The sequence below is a fragment of the Neoarius graeffei genome, chromosome 2 (genome assembly GCF_027579695.1).
Source record: "Neoarius graeffei isolate fNeoGra1 chromosome 2, fNeoGra1.pri, whole genome shotgun sequence".
Classification (NCBI taxonomy): Eukaryota; Metazoa; Chordata; class Actinopteri; order Siluriformes; family Ariidae; genus Neoarius; species Neoarius graeffei.
In genome coordinates, this window is record NC_083570.1 from 45468280 (window position 1) to 45485811 (window position 17532).

General features: G+C 43.5%; 1 protein-coding gene across 6 annotated transcripts in view; it reads right to left on the reverse strand.

Moving 5' to 3' along the window:
* Positions 1 to 14904, reverse strand: part of dennd5b (DENN/MADD domain containing 5B) — a 159855-nt gene extending 144951 nt beyond the window's left edge. For all 6 annotated transcript variants that reach the window (XM_060914307.1, XM_060914306.1, XM_060914305.1 and 3 more), the window contains exon 1: positions 14575 to 14904. In XM_060914307.1, coding sequence (XP_060770290.1) covers positions 14575 to 14671 — 97 coding nt within the window. In that variant the 5' untranslated portion in view covers positions 14672 to 14904. The remainder of the gene's footprint in view (positions 1 to 14574) is intronic.
* Positions 14905 to 17532: the final 2628 nt, after the last annotated feature.

Genomic DNA, 17532 nt, shown 5'->3' on the forward strand with positions numbered 1-17532 from the left:
CCTACCCCTTCCCCTACCCCTTCCCCTTGAAACTGAGCTACAAGGGATAGGGCTTGAAATTCAACCCCTACGTATTGGGATAGCCCTTCAACGATCGCATACGTCATCGCGTACCTCCGTCAGCGTTTACGTTAGCAAAACGTGACCAAATGCGTCATTGGCTGCGACCAGCCGCTACAGTCAGAGCCAGAGGCAGAACCAGAAATCTCTGCTGGCAGGGTGTGATTTGTTAACTAACACCACTGAATGGGATATCTTTGGCGCTTCGTGCACCACATCCGACAGAATGAGGTGTCAGAACACTCATGTAAACAATAAAAGCGAGAATAACAGAACAAAACGTACGCAGTCAAGCAACCGAAAACAATACTCACTCCCAAAGCTTTTTAGCAGCAGCCTGGATTTCAGAAATCGCTGCTCATTCTCAGCTCGAAAGCGAATCAAACGGCGTGTTTCCTCTGGATAACAACTTAAAACACGTAAATAATCGAGAAAATACATTTATGACAATCTTTCGCCGCGGGAACCGCCATCTTTCTGAAATCCGCATGAAATCTCGCTGAAATCCGCATGGCATTGTGGGAAATCACTCAAACCCCTTCGTTCGGAGTCAGCTCCAGGAAAATCTCCGTTTGGAGGGGTACAGAAGCCCTACCCCTTCCCCTACCCCTCCGCGTTAACTGGGATTGGGATACCCCTACCCCTTCACGTGAACGCGCAAAATGGAGGGGAAGGGCCAAGGGGTTGGTCCAAGGGGTGAAATGGGATTCGGCCTAACTGCCCGTGAACTGAGGAAAGTCAAGCGTGAAGCTGCCAAGATGCCACTCGCCACCAGTTTTGCCATATTTCAGAGCTGCAACATCACTGGAGTGTCAAAAAGCACAAGGTGTGCAATACTCAGGGACACGGCCAAGGTAACAAAGGCTGAAAAATGACCACCACTGAACAAGACACACAAGATGAAACGTCAAGACTGGGCCAAGAAGTATCACAAGACTGATTTTTCTAAGGTCTTATGGACAGATGAAATGAGAGTGAGTCTTGATGGGCCAGATGGATGGGCTCGTGGCTGGATCAGCAAAGGGCAGAGAGCTCCAGTCCGACTCAGACGCCAGCAAGGTGGAGGTGGGGTACTGGTATGGGCTGGTATCATCAAAGATGAGCTTGTGGGACCTTTTCGGGTTGAGGATGGCGTCAAGCTCAACTCCCAGTCCTATTGTCAGTTTTTGGAAGACACCTTCTTCAAGCAGTGGTACAGGAAGAAGTCAGCATCCTTCAAGAAAAACATGATTTTCATGCAGGACAATGCTCCATCACACGCATCCAAGTACTCCACAGCATGGCTGGCCAGAAAGGGTCTAAAGGAAGAAAGATTAATGACGTGGCCTCCTTGTTCACCTGATCTGAACCCCATAGAAAACCTGTGGTCCCTCATCAAATGTGAGCTCTACAAGGAGGGGAAACAGTACACATCTCTGAACAGTGTCTGGGAGGCTGTGGTTGCTGCTGCACGCAATGTTGATCGCAAACAGATCAAAACACTGACCGAATCCATGGATGGCAGGCTTTTGAGTGTCCTTGTAAAGAAAGGCGGCTATATTAGTCACTGATTTGTTTTTTTTTTTGTTTTTGAATGCCAGCAATGTATATTAGTGAATGTTGAGTTGTTATATTGGTTTCCCTGGTGAAAATAAATGAGTGAAATGGGTATATGTTTGTTTTTTGTTAAGTTGCCTAATAATTATGCACAGTTATAGTCACCTGCACACACAGATATCCTCCTAAGATAGCTAAAACTAAGAAAGCCCTACTCCAACTTCCAAAAATACTCAGCTTTGATATTTATGAGTCTTTTGGGTTCATCAAGAACATAGTTGTTTTTCAATAATAAAACTAATCCTCAAAAATACAACTTGCCTAATAATTCTGCACTCCCTGTAGTGTGTGTGAGAGAGAGACCACAACACTCTGTACACAGAACTCTTGAATCGCTAGAAGAAAACAAGTGTTGCCAGCAGCACTTCTTTCATACCTATATGTCGATAATGCAAGGGGTTTTCGAGAAACATTTAGTATAAGGGCGCTCACCATGGCAAGGGAGCGAAGCGACCAAGCCGGGGGGGGGGAGATGGTGCACCGTGCGAAGCCTTTGAAAAATTGAGGCTACAATGGGACGTTCTGAGGCTATCGGAGAGGGAAATTGTAACAAACGATGCCATCAATGAAATGCAGCTCCCCGACACCAGCAGCACTCATGCAGCCCCACATAAGGACACTGCCACCACCATGTTTCACTGTAGGCACCAGGCAGTTTTCTTTGTATTCCTCACCTTTGCGACGCCATACAGTTTTGAAGCCATCAGTTCCAAAAACATTTATCTTGGTCTCATCACTCCAGAGTATAGAGTCCCAGTAGTCTTCATCTTTGTCAGCACGGGCCCTGGCACACTCTAGGCGGACTTTTTTGTTCCTGGGCTTTAGGAGAGGCTTCTTTCGTGGACGGCATCCATGCATGCCATTCCTCTGCAGTGTACGCCGTATTGTGTCACGGGAAATAGTCACCCCAGTTTGGCTTTCTACTTCTTTAGATAACTGCAGTGAACTTCTTCAACCCTTCTCATCAGAAGACGCTCCTGTCGAGGTGTTAACTTCCGTGGACGACCTGGACGTCTCTGTGAGATGGTTGCAGTTCCGTCTTCTTAAATGTTTGTACCACTTTTGCGACAGTATTCTGACTGATAAGTAAAGCTTTGCTGATCTTCTTGTCACCTTCACCTTTGTGGTGGAAAGAAATTATTTTCTTTGGGGAATTCTGAAGAGACGAGTTGAGCATCACTCTCCATCCAGCATCCAGTCACTAAAAGAGGTCATTGTTGAAGAATGGAAAAAGATTGATGTTGCAAAATGTCGCCAACTTGTTCATTCCATGCCTAGAAGACTTGGTGCTGTCATTAAAAATCATGGAGGCCATACAAAGCACTAGATGGAGTAGTTTTTGTTGTGGGGTGCACTCATTTTTGCGCCACCCTAATTTGAGTAAAACTGAAAAATGTGTAATCTAAGTTATATTATTAACCTTACTTTCCCGTTATAAGTTACAGATGTTGTATTAAACTTTGTCTTGTCGACATTTTGGAAATTGTTTGTGTTCATTGAGATATTGTTTAAAACGTTACTTTTCAAAGCGGGCGCACTCATTTACGCTCAGCACTGTACAGTGGTGCTTGAAAGTTTGTGAACCCTTTAGAATTTTCTATATTTCTGCATAAATATGACCCAAAACATCATCAGATTTTCACACAAGTCCTAAAAGTAGATAAAGAGAACCCAGTTAAACAAATGAGACAAATATTATACTTAGTCATTTATTTACTGAGGAAAATGATCCAATATTACATATCTGTGAGTGGCAAAAGTATGTGAACCTCTAGGATTAGCAGTTAATTTGAAGGTGAAATTAGAGTCAGGTGTTTTCAATCAATAGGATGACAATCAGGTGTGAGTGGGCACCCTGTTTTATTTAAAGAACAGGGATCTATCAAAGTCTGAGCTTCACAACACATGTTTGTGGAAGTGTATCATGGCACGAACAAAGGAGATTTCTGAGGACCTCAGAAAAAGTGTTGTTGATGCCCATCAGGCTGGAAAAGGTTACAAAACCATCTCTAAAGAGTTTGGACTCCACCAATCCACAGTCAGACAGATTGTGTACAAATGGAGGAGATTAAAGACCATTGTTACCCTCCCCAGGAGCGGTCGACCAACAAAGATCACTCCAAGAGCAAGGCGTGTAATAGTCGGCGAGGTCACAAAGGACCCCAGGGTAACTTCTAAGCAACTGAAGGCCTCTCTCACATTGGCTAATGTTCATGAGTCCACCATCAGGAGAACACTGAACAACAATGGTGTGCATGGCAGGGTTGCAAGGAGAAAGCCATTGCTCTCCAAAAAGAACATTGCTGCTCATCTGCAGTTTGCTAAAGATCATGTGGACAAGCCAGAAGGCTATTGGAAAAATGTTTTGTGGATGGATGAGATCAAAATAGAACTTTTTGGTTGAAATGAGAAGCATTATGTTTGGAGAAAGGAAAACACTGCATTCCAGCATAAGAACCTTATCCCATCTGTGAAACATGGTGGTGGTAGTATCATGGTTTGGGCCTGTTTTGCTGCATCTGGGCCAGGACGGCTTGCCATCATTGATGGAACAATGAATTCTGAATTATACCAGCGGATTCTAAAGGAAAATGTCAGGACATCTGTCCATGAACTGAATCTCAAGAGAAGGTGAGTCATGCAGCAAGACAACGACCCTAAGCACACAAGTCGTTCTACCAAAGAATGGTTAAAGAAGAATAAAGTTAATGTTTTGGAATGGCCAAGTCAAAGTCCTGACCTTAATCCAATCAAAATGTTGTGGAAGGACCTGAAGCGAGCAGTTCATGTGACGAAACCCACCAACATCCCAGAGTTGAAGCTGTTCTGTACGGAGGAACGGGCTAAAATTCCTCCAAGCCGGTGTGCAGGACTGATCAACAGTTACCGCAAATGTTTAGTTGCAGTTATTGCTGCACAAGGGGGTCACACCAGATACTGAAAGCAAAGGTTCACATACTTTTGCCATTCACAGATATGTAATATTGGATCATTTTCCTCAATAAATAAATGACCAAGTATAATATTTTTGTCTCATTTGTTTAACTGGGTTCTCTTTATCTACTCTGATGATGTTTTAGATCATATTTATGCAGAAATACAGAAAATTCTAAAGGGTTCACAAACTTTCAAGCACCACTGTATGCTTTAAGTGTGTGACCGTCTAGCAGACTTTACCAGGTGACAAACAGAGACAGGATGATTGATGGATAGATAGATGGATATTTCGCTTGCTGAAATGTAATGTACACAAACAAAGTCGTGATGCGAGTTGATGTTTTCAGTTGAGGAAAACAATGACCCTCACTCAGACCCTTTGTGCTGAATATTAAATGAGTCACGACTGTGTGACGATACTGCCAAAGCCAAACACTCAATCTCTCATTTGATTAAGCCTGAGTACACACACACACACACACACACGTTCTGGTACTCATCAGCTTAATCTTCAAACAGATGTGCCAGTAGTGTCATATTGCATTTTAACCCTTTCATCGTGTCCAGACTCCGTCAGAATTTGTAAATCACCACTAAATTACTTTCATTTAAAAAAAAGGTACAATAATCAATATTTTCATTTCTTACTTCTATGAAACTGCAATGGGAAAAATTTATGTGCAAAATTTTCACACAGTACACACACACAGTCTGACGCACATTTTTAAAAACATTTCGACATCATAATTACAGACACGCTCTCATGAAAGAGAAAGTTTCAGGTACACCAGTTACTGGAAACCGGGAGAGTTTCATAAGAGTCGACGCTGTGCTGGAACACGCTCAGACTATATTTTAGGACAACAGGATGTTGGGCAACAAGATGAACGAGCTGCACAAACATTTTCCCAGCTTTTTCTGCTCGTCGTTCTTTTCTCTGACAACAAACAAGATAGTTCTGAATTTATTTATCATCGTAGCAAATTTTGCTGAAGTTACTGACTGGTGTTACGTGATCACATGAATATTTCATCCAAATATTCGGACTTGGTGTGCTAGGGACTCTACTGGTACAAATAGCATGGAAAATAATGGAGATAGTCAATTACAGTTTAGGCCATTGTGTATTATGTAGCTGGAAGAAAAACCATCTGAAAACTTGCCTTACAGACCAGAAACTTTGTTTATGTTTTGATTTGCCTCGTCAGACTGCTAGCTAAATCTAGCCGGACCGCCACACATTAAAGGGGCGGAGCCTTGTGTACACGGGTAGAAATACGCAATGAGGAAGAAAAAAAAAATTTTATTAAAGGAGAACTGAAGGCAAATTTATCATCAAAATTCAATTCCTCTTATTTTATTAAATATCGGAATGCATTTCTGACAGCTACACTACCGTTCAAAAGTTTGGGGTCACTTTGAAATGTCCTTATTTTTGAAAGAAAAGCACTGTTCTTTTCAACGAAGATCACTTTAAACTAATCAGAAATCCACTCTATACATTGCTAATGTGGTAAATGACTATTCTAGCTGCAAATGTCTGGTTTTTGGTGCAATTGACCCATCCCACGTGACGTCACGACAAATGCGGCTGCCATTTTGGACACGAACTACCAGTAGTCTACCACAGCCAACAACGAGGAACGACGGCAAAGCATCGAAAGGAATATAGCCATCAAAGAAAGTTTTTACTTTCAGCAAGACTTCCATCATGCCATTATATTGTTGTGCACCTGGATGTAGTAACCATCAACACACAAGGCAAGATTTATCATTTTATCGGATCCCGGTAGATGCTGACCGACTGAGAAGATGGATAGCGGCCATTAACAGGAAAGATTGGCAGCCCTCGGCATACCAACGCTTGTGTAGTGACCACTTTGTTGGAGGTAAGACGAATAAAATTAGCCAGAAAAGGCATTACATTGCTGTTAACATTTTGTGGCGGCGAGTGTGTAACCAAATAGGTTAAAATGACCCATTGTAACCTCTTTGTTCTTCTGTAGTAGCTATTAGCTAACGACATGAGCTAACGTTGTGTTCCTTTGTTGCTGGTAGACTGTAGGACAGATCAGAGGTAATGTCCTACAAATAAGTGTTCAAAACAAGAGGAACATGTATTTGTCTCTTAAATCCAGGCCGTTCCCTGTAATCTGTAACAACGGTTGGAGAAAGTAATGGCAAATAGTGAGTGCACAAACTACAGAGGGTAAACTGTAGCTACACAGCGCCAGGGCAGTGTGATGGTATGTCTACTTTTAGATTGTGTTAGCTTATCAATGAACACACTCGTCGAGTTTCACGTCTTTACGACGGATACTTAAATGTGTTAGGTATTAATGTTGCAGTCCAAGCAGTCATTGTAGAGACGAGGGCTTCGTGTACTTCCGAAAGTCAGTGAACAATCCTGGTGGAAGCAGGTAAACATCGTTCTCTAAGCCTGCTAACCTCAATTTTTGCAAATACCTCTCCCTCTGCTCGCCCTGTAAATGCCCTACGTCGCTGGATAGTGAAGGTGTTTTCTGCATCTCGCTCCTTTTTCTTTTAGGTTTTTCGTTTGTCGCCTTCCTCGCATTCAAATCGATTCGAACCGAAGTCCACTTCATGTCCAAAATGGCGGTCGCGTTTACGAAGGTCACGTGAGTGGGAAGGGTCAATATCTCCATAGGTGTATAGAGGCCCATTTCCAGCAACTCTCACTCCAGTGTTCTAATGGTACAATGTGTTTGCTCATTGCCTCAGAAGGCTAATGGATGATTAGAAAACCTTTGTACAATCATGTTAGCACAGCTGAAAACAGTTGAGCTCTTTAGAGAAGCTATAAAACTGACCTTCCTTTGAGCAGATTGAGGCCAAGTTTACATTAGACCGTATCTGTCTCGTTTTCTTCACGGATGCACTGTCCGTTTACATTAAACCGCCTGGAAACGCCGGGAAACGGGAATCCGCCAGCGTCCACATATTCAATCTAGATCGTGTCAGCTCCGGTGCTGTGTAAACATTGAGAATACGCGGATACGCTGTGCTGAGCTCTAGCTGGCGTCGTCATTGGACAACGCCACTGTGACATCCACCTTCCTGATTCGCTGGCGTTGGTCATGTGACGCAACTGCTGAAAAACGGCGCGGACTTCCGCCTTGTATCACCTTTCATTAAAGAGTATAAAAGTATGAAAATACTGCAAATACTGATGCAAATACTGCCCATTGTGTAGTTATGATGGTCTTTAGGCTTGCCATCCTTCCACTTGCAAGTGGTAAGTGACTAGCGCACAGCGGCTCAGTCCCGAATCACTGCTCATGCACTTCACTCGCGCGCTCTGTGAGCTGCGCAGGGCCGGAGTGCGCACCCTCCAGAGGGCACTCGCTGTTCAGGGCGGAGTGATTTGGAGCGCAGCCGCTGAGGAGGAAGCGATGAGCCGCACTGACACATTTCTCAACTTACGTGCCGAATTAGTCATGTGATTAGCGTATCCGTGTATTGGCGTTGCTGTGTGCACGCGAATCGTTTTTAAAAACGTTAATCTGATGATCCGCTGATACGGTCTAATGTAAACCCCACCTGAGTTTCTGGAGCATGACATTTGTGGGGTCGATTAAATGCTCAAAATGGCCAGAAAAATGTCTCGACTATATTTTCTATTCATTTTACAACTTATGGTGGGAAATAAAAGTGTGACTTTTCATGGAAAACACAAAATTGTCTGGGTGACCCCAAACTTTTGAACGGTAGTGTATTTTGTCGCTGCTGTAGCAAGTTATGAGTGTTTGAAATATGCTCTTATATCAGTCCGTATGTCAAAGCAATGGCCGTAAACGAGATTCGTTGAGACCTGTGCGAGACATCGTAGGATGGAAGTAAAACGTACAGCGGAAATCAAAGTCACCGACATCCGCCAACGTTGTCAAAAGACGCGCGCGCCCTCTTTCAAATGCTGACGTAATCAAGCTGGAAGTTTTGTTTGTTTTGATAGCAATCAGGAAAGTTTGAAAAAAGTAGGCAGTAATCGTCATTTAAACTCGTTTTTGCGCAATATTTCATTTGGAAAACAGTTTTCAAAATGGCGGCACTGACACCTGGCTGACACTTCACGTTTCGAAGTCTCGCACAAGTCTCGTGAAGATCGTGCAGATAAGTGACGCCTGCCGTGGACCGAACGAACTAAATTCAACATGGCTAAAACCCGAATAGACCGATAAGCAGAATATCAAATTGCAATTAGTTGCCAATACAGGTCACGATACAAGGTTACTAAAAAAGAAAACGTAATTGAATAACACGTTAATTAAGAAATAAAGCAAGTTTAAAAATGATTTCAGTTCTCCTTTAAACTCCACTGTTAGACAATTTATTCCCCCCTACACAAATCCATCCATCCATCCATCCATTATCCGTAACCGCTTATCCTATGCAGGGTCGCAGACAAGCTGGAGCCTATCCCAGCTGACTACGGGCGAAAGGCGGGGTACACCCTGGACAAGTCGCCAGGTCATCACAGGGCTGACACATAGACACAGACAACCATTCACACTCACATTCACACCTACGCTCAATTTAGAGTCACCAGTTAACCTAACCTGCATGTCTTTGGACTGTGGGGGAAACCGGAGCACCCGGAGGAAACCCACGCGGACACGGGGAGAACATGCAAACTCCACACAGAAAGGCCCTCGCCGGCCCTGGGGCTCAAACCCGGATCTTCTTGCTGTGAGGTGACAGCGCTAACCACTACACCACCGTGCTGCCCACAAGTGTAATAAACTATCAAAAATACTGAATATGAAGAAATTTTACACTGTGTGAATTCGATTCTGGGTGAACAGACCTTGAGCCTTGATGGTCAAGATCTCTCAATAATCCGAAATGCATGCATGAGACTTAATCTAATAGATGTTTCATGGAAAAAAACCCGTACATTTTACTTTACCAGGAGACCAGCAACACTACAAGTTTGACCTCATCGTTTACGTCCTTGCGTACGGTCAGGGACGTAAAGAAGAGTCAAGAAATTGTCAATCATGGATCACATCAAGGAACATGTAGGAGTTCCAAACTAAACTAGGCGAGAAAATATAAAAAATTCTGACATGCTCGATATTTAGTTGGGGTGTCCCTCACTCTCCATCACTGTTCATTGATGATGTCACACTACGAGGACTATTCATCGCTCCGGAGGTTCAGATTCAGGACTGTCGCTGGAAATTTGGACAAAATCTTTAAATAAATAAATAAATAAATAAAGTAGTCAGGCTGAATGTGTGTCATCTGACCCTGGCATTAATTTTGAAAAATAATTATATTTGTCCACTCACTTAACCGTGCAGATTTTGTACATGTCAAGGATATTGATCCATTTGTTTTTGGTAATTATGACCCTGGCCCTCCAGAACTTCCGCACAGACAGAGCTTGTCTGTTTACTGTCAGTCACTTTTGCACAATCGGAGTTTGTTTTTATTTATTTATCATCCGTTCAATACTGACGCTCTTGCACAGTTTTTAATCTTCATTTATCACAATTCTTGTTTCTAGCATTACGCACATATACAGATTTGTTTTTTATCGTTACATTTTCATCTGTATATTGTATAGCCAGCTTGTTCTTGGGATTTTTTTTTTTTAATTCTACTTAATGTTGTACAGTGCGTCTCTTTTCGCAGGTCTGATGACCTGCTGCTGTAACAATTTCCCACCTTGGGATCAATAAAGTAAATCTATTTATCTATCTATTATAAAGCGCCAGCTACAATTATCGACACCTTTTTAGATTTACCAATAAAAAACAATTTTACAAAGATGAGTTTCAGTTCCAGCAGTTATTATTGGTTAATCAATCAACCAGAAGACCCCCTCACCCTTTGATCTTGTCATCTGATGATGCAGCTCGTTACCTGAGATGGAATTTCTTTTAGCACGATCAGCAATTTGAGGAAAACCCGGACGTTCTCATCGCAGGTAAGCATGGTGGAAAGATCATGGACGTGTTTTTACTGATCAAATTCACCCATATTTCATGATCTCCTTGTCGAAACCTGCTTTGTTTCTTACGCTTTCCTTTGACAGTTGCTGTTTTGTATCTAAACGCGCGTTTGAGAATCACGTGAGGTGTCGATAATAGTGATCGCTTTCACCGGTGTCCACCATTATCGACACCCTGTGGAATTAAGGGACATTTACAACTGTTACGGATCGATCTTTGTGCAACATTATTGAAGCAGATGAAGTGCTTTAAATTAAATAAAATTGCTGTGATTTGTAAAGTTTTTTTCCTGATCCAGGACAGAATGGAATGTTTATAGAGTATTTGGAATCCGATTGCAATAAATAGAATTAGAGCAGAATTAAATTCCTAGCATATAAAAAAAAAAAAATTACGTGCTTGAAATATTCAGATTTTTCTATTCCATTCAGAAAATATTTTTAGCAGTTTGTTGTAAATATCGACCACATATTACAATATCAGTCGACATTTTATATTTTGATTCAAGGAATGACATGCGACCTTTGACCTGGATTTTCATGTGGTTACAATATCAACTTCCTTGTTGACATTTATTGGTAAACTACAAAACGAGAAATTAATACAAACAATGAATGATTAACAAAATCTGATCTATGAAAATACTTAGAAAGTGGGTAGAAAGTGGAACAAAATGTTTAACTTGTGTCCAAAAATCTTTCAGTTAATTTGTTTACTTCCTCATTTCCATAAGCACAGACAATCTATTTACATAAAAAGATATCTTGTACAAAATATAAATCTATGTAAAACAAATTTTAAATAAAAACTAATACGTTTTGTCAAATTAATACCACATACAGATTAATTTTTTCTTTCCTTTTTTTATAAATAATCATCTGGATGTCGATAATCGTGGAACGTGCCGATAAACATGGACAAAAGGTGTCGATAATCGTGGAACGTGCCGATAAACATGGACAAAAGGTGTCGATAATCGTGGAACGTACCGATAAACATGGACAAAAGGTGTCGATAATCGTGGAACGTGCCGATAAACATGGACAAAAGGTGTCGATAATCGTGGAACGTGCCGATAAACATGGACAAAAGGTGTCGATAATCGTGGAACGTGCCGATAAACATGGACAAAAGGTGTCGATAATCGTGGAACGTGCCGATAAACATGGACAAAAGGTGTCGATAATCGTGGAACGTGCCGATAAACATGGACAAAAGGTGTCGATAATCGTGGAACGTGCCGATAAACATGGACAAAAGGTGTCGATAATCGTGGAACGTGCCGATAAACATGGACAAAAGGTGTCGATAATCGTGGAACGTGCCGATAAATATGGACAAGTGTCAATAATTGCGGAACAGTGTCGATAACTGACAAAAGTGTCAATAAACATGGACAAAAGGTTTCACATGATCTGGTACTCTAAGTAATCCGTAATCAACCCTTTTTTTTCCGGTGGAAGTTTGAGTAATTATTCATGCAGAATTTACATACTGAAAGTCTTTCTACTTTTGCAACGGCCAAAAGATCGTTAAGGTGTCGATAACTGTAGCTGCTGCTCTATCGATTACATTTTGCATGAATATTATTCCAAAGGTTTGTACTCGTGAAGTTCTTTAATGTGGAATTACAGCTGCCACAGGTATCCGAGCAAGGATGAAAGAGACAGTAGAAGTTTATTTGCAATCTTTAATTCCTTTTCCAGTTCTGAACCTTCTTCTGTTCAGAGCTTCCAAATTTTATGAATATGTTTTGATTCCGCTTCTGATTCTTGTAGCCATTCTTCCCTGAATACCGCTCCAAATGATCCCTCTAGGGTACTGAGCTCTTTGTTAAGGCATTTTCAACAAATAATTGCTTGTCATTTGTGTTATAATGGTTTACTGAATGCATTTACTTTTTAATACATCAGAGGCATGATGTGTGAATGCTGACTTTCAGTAAACACGCCATGCACTTGTAAGGAATTAAACAATTTTGTACTAAATACAAGTCTATGTAAAACAAATTTTAAATAAAAACTAAAATGTTTTCTTAAAGTAATACCACATACAGATTATTTTTTTAAATAAATAATCGTGGAACGTGCCGATAAATATGGACAAGGGGTGTCGATAATCGTGGAACGTGCCGATAAATATGGACAAGGGGTGTCGATAATCGTGGAACGTGCCGATAAATATGGGCAAGGGGTGTCGATAATCGTGGAACGTGCCGATAAATATGGGAAAGGGGTGTCGATAATCGTGGAACGTGCCGATAAATATGGGAAAGGGGTGTCGATAATCGTGGAACGTGCCGATAAATATGGACAAGGGGTGTCGATAATCGTGGAACGTGCCGATAAATATGGACAAGGGGTGTCGATAATCGTGGAACGTGCCGATAAATATGGGCAAGGGGTGTCGATAATCGTGGAACGTGCCGATAAATATGGGAAAGGGGTGTCGATAATCGTGGAACGTGCCGATAAATATGGGAAAGGGGTGTCGATAATCGTGGAACGTGCCGATAAATATGGACAAGGGGTGTCGATAATCGTGGAATGTGCCGATAAATATGGATAAGGGGTGTCGATAATCGTGGAACGTGCTGATAAATATGTACAAAGAGTGTCGATAATCGTGGAACGTGCCGATAAATATGGACCAAGGGTGTCGATAATCGTGGAACGTGCCGATAAATATGGACCAAGGGTGTCGATAATCGTGGAACGTGCTGATAAATATGGACCAAGGGTGTCGATAATCGTGGAACGTGCTGATAAATATGGACAAGGGGTGTCGATAATCGTGGAACGTGCTGATAAATATGGACAAGGGGTGTCGATAATCGTGGACCGTGCCGATAAATATGTACAAAGAGAGTGTCGATAATCGTGGAACGTGCCGATAAATATTGACCAAGGGTGTCGATAATCGTGGAATGTGTCCATAAATATGGACAAGGGGTGTCGATAATCGTGGAACGTGCCGATAAATATGGACAAGGGGTGTCGATAATCGTGGAACGTGCCGATAAATATGGACAAGGGGTGTCGATAATCGTGGAACGTGCCGATAAATATGGACCAAGGGTGTCGATAATCGTGGAACGTGCCGATAAATATGGACAAAAGGTGTCGATAATCGTGGAATGTGTCCATAAATATGGACAAAGGGTGTCGATAATCGTGGAACGTGCCGATAAATATGTACAAAGAGTGTCGATAATCGTGGAACGTGCCGATAAATATGGACCAAGGGTGTCGATAATCGTGGAACGTGCCGATAAATATGGACAAAAGGTGTCGATAATCGTGGAACAGTGTTGATAACTGGATATATTTGTGTTATAATGGTTTACTGAATGCATTTACTTTTTAATACATCAGTGATGTGTGAATGTTGACTTTCAGTAAACACGCCATGCACTTGTAAGGAATTACACAAAACAACCATAAGAACTAAAGAGTGAGTGAGTGAGTGTGTGTGTGTGTGTGTGTGTGTGAACCATTTCTGCAGTAAAGGGTGAATAATGTTTAGGGAGGAGTGTGAGTGATGAGGATTTTGTGGTGTATGCTGAGGAGAGAGAGAGAGAGAGAGAGAGAGAGAGAGAGAGAGAGTTTGTGTCGCAGCTGAAATCCCGGAACCCTCACATTCCCGTTAGAGAAAGCGGGGAGATAAACAAACTCCTTCAGAGAGGGGGGGGGGGGGGGGGGGGGGGAACAGACAGACTGTGTGGAGAGAGGGGGGGACAGACTGACAGAGAAAGAAAGAAAAAGGGAGAAAAAGAAAAGAAAGAGAACAGACACTGTGGGGAGAGAGAGAGGGGAAACAGACAGACTGTTGAGAGAGAGAGAGAGAAAGAGAACAAAACACTGTGAGGTGAGGAGAGAGAGAGAGAGAGAGAGAGAGGGGAAACAGACAGACTGCGCTCCTGGGAGCAGAGCCCAGCTCCCTGTGTGTAGTGTTGTAGTGCTCCCCTCCCCTGTGCAGGAGTGAGAGGAGATAAAGCGCATACCCGTGAGGGCGTCGGGCTCGAGGCCCGTGTCCGTGTCCAGCCCGCACAGCACCAGGTAATGGGCGAAGCGACACGACGCCGTTGTGCTCGCGCTCATCTTCTCAGCTCGCTTTGTCCGTGTCGGTCCGCGTCCTTTCCGGCTCTATCTATCCGCTCTATCTATCCGCTCTATCTATCCCCGCAGCGGCTCCATAAACCCCCGCGGCGGCTCCACAGCAGCCCAGGCGGAGCCCAGGCCGGAACTACAGCGTTTATCAGCCGCTCACCGAGACCCTTTACACCGCGCGCGCGTCTCCGGGTGAAATACAGCTCCTCTACTGACAGTTCGGAGAGTCGGCTCCTGGCGTGCGCGCGCACCCTCAACCCGCTCGGCCAATCAGATTCAGCCTTGAAAACCTTCCAGCTAAATCACGGACACTGATTTGTGACTACTTATGACGTCATGGCCGCTCCAGTAGCCCACTCCAGGCTGTTCTTCAGCACTGAGGGAGAGAAACTGCATTCACACACACATGCTGCATCTGCACAGTAAACATAGAGAGAGTTACCGTACTCATCCCAAGCTGGGAAATTGTTTTGTTACAGCAGCAAATGATCACACATGTAAAAAGAAAAAGACACACTGTACAACAGAAAATAGAATTTAAAAATCTAATTTTTAATTAGGATTCATCTCATCTCATTATCTGTAACCGCTTTATCCTCTACGGGTGAAAGGCGGGGTACACCCTGGACAAGTCGCCAGGTCATCACAGGGCTGACACATAGACACAGACAACCATTCACACTCACATTCACACCTACGCTCAATTTAGAGTCACCAGTTAACCTAACCTGCATGTCTTTGGACTGTGGGGGAAACCGGAGCACCCGGAGGAAACCCACGCGGACACGGGGAGAACATGCAAACTCCGCACAGAAAGGCCCTCGCCGGCCCCGGGGCTCGAACCCAGGACCTTCTTGCTGTGAGGCGACAGCGCTAACCACTACACCACCGTGCCGCCACAAGCTAACATTTGTGATAAATAATGTCAATGATTGTCTCCTCAAATCAGCGATTAGTATGGTCAATGTTATAGATTTAACCTAGTCTGTAGATATAGTCTGATCTAGCCAATGCTGCTACAAACACATTTACAGCACCCTCCACAGTTATTGGCACCCCTTGTTAAGATATGTTCTTAGGCTTCTAATAAAATCTTTTTTTTTTAAATAATATAGGACAACAATGGGGTGGCACGGTGGTGTAGTGGTTAGTGCTGTCGCCTCATAGCAAGAAGGTCCAAGTTTGAGCCCCGTGGCCGGCGAGGGCCTTTCTGTGTGGAGTTTGCATGTTCTCCCCGTGTCCGCGTGGGTTTCCTCCGGGTGCTCCGGTTTCCCCCACAGTCCAAAGACATGCAGGTTAGGTTAACTGGTGACTCTAAATTGAGCGTAGGTGTGAATGTGAGTGTGAATGGTTGTCTGTGTCTATGTGTCAGCCCTGTGATGACCTGGCGACTTGTCCAGGGTGTACCCCGCCTTTCGCCCGTAGTCAGCTGGGATAGGCTCCAGCTTGCCTGCGACCCTGTAGAACAGGATAAAGCGGCTACAGATAATGAGATGAGATGAGGACAACAATGAAAAAAAAAGAGAAAAATCCAACCTTTAATTCAAGTGCATTTATTCAGTGGGGGAAAAAAATCCCACATTAAGAAATAATTCTTTTACATGAAATCATGTGTGCCACAATTATTGGCACCCCTGATGTTAATACTTTGTACAACTCCCTTTTGCCAACAAGACAGCACTTAATATTCTCCTATAACATTTCACAAGATGGGAGAATACAGAGAGAGGGATCTTCGACCATGCCTCTTTGCACAATCTCTCTAAGGTGGGGTTTACATTAGACCGTATCAGCGGATCATCAGATTAACGTTTTTAAAACGATTAGCGTGCACACAGCAACACCAATACACGATTCGCGTGCACACAGCAATACCAATACACGGATACGCTCGGCTCCGCAGGCATCCTGCGCTCCAAATCACTCCGCCCTGAACAGCGAGTGCCCTCTGGAGGGTGCGCACTCCGGCCTTGCGCAGCTCACAGAGCGCTCGAGTATAGCGCACGAGCAGTGATTCGGGACTGAGCTGCTGTGTGTGTGATCCCAGCGCATATCACTTACCACTTGCAAGTGGAAGGATGGCAAGCCTAAAGACAATCATAACTACACAATGGGCAGTATTTGCATCAGTATTTGCAGTATTTTCATACTTTTATACTCTTTAATGAAAGGTGATGCAAGGCGGAAGTCCGCGCCGTTTTTCAGCAGTCGCGTCACATGACCAACGCCAGCGAATCAGGAAGGTGGATGTCACAGTGACGTTGTCCAATGACGACGCCAGCTAGAGCTCAGCACAGCGTATCCGCGTATTCTCAATGTTTACACAGCACCGGACCAGACACGATCTGGATTGAATACGTGGACCCTGGCGGATTCCCGTTTCCCGGCGTTTCCAGGCGTTTTAATGTAAACGGACAGTGCATCCGCGAAGAAAACGAGACAGATACGGTCTAATGTAAACTTGGCCTAAATCATCCAGAGTCCTGGGTCCTCTCCTATGCACTCTCCTCTTCAGCTCATCCCACAGGTTTTCAATTGGGTTGAGGTCTGGGGACTGAGATGGCCATGGGAGGAGCTTGATTTTGTGTCTGGTGAATAATTTTTGTGTAGATTTGGCCACATGTTCAGGGTCATTATCTTGCTGAAAGACCCAGTGACAACCCATCTTCAGCTTTCAGGCAGAGGCCACCAGATTTTGATTTAAAATGTCCTGGTATTTCAAAGAGTTCATGATGCCATGCACCCTAACAAGGTTCCCGGGGCCTTTGGAAGAGAAACAGGCCCGCAGCATCACCGATCCTCCCCCATACTTCACAGTGGGCATGAAGTGCTTTTCCACATACTCATCTTTT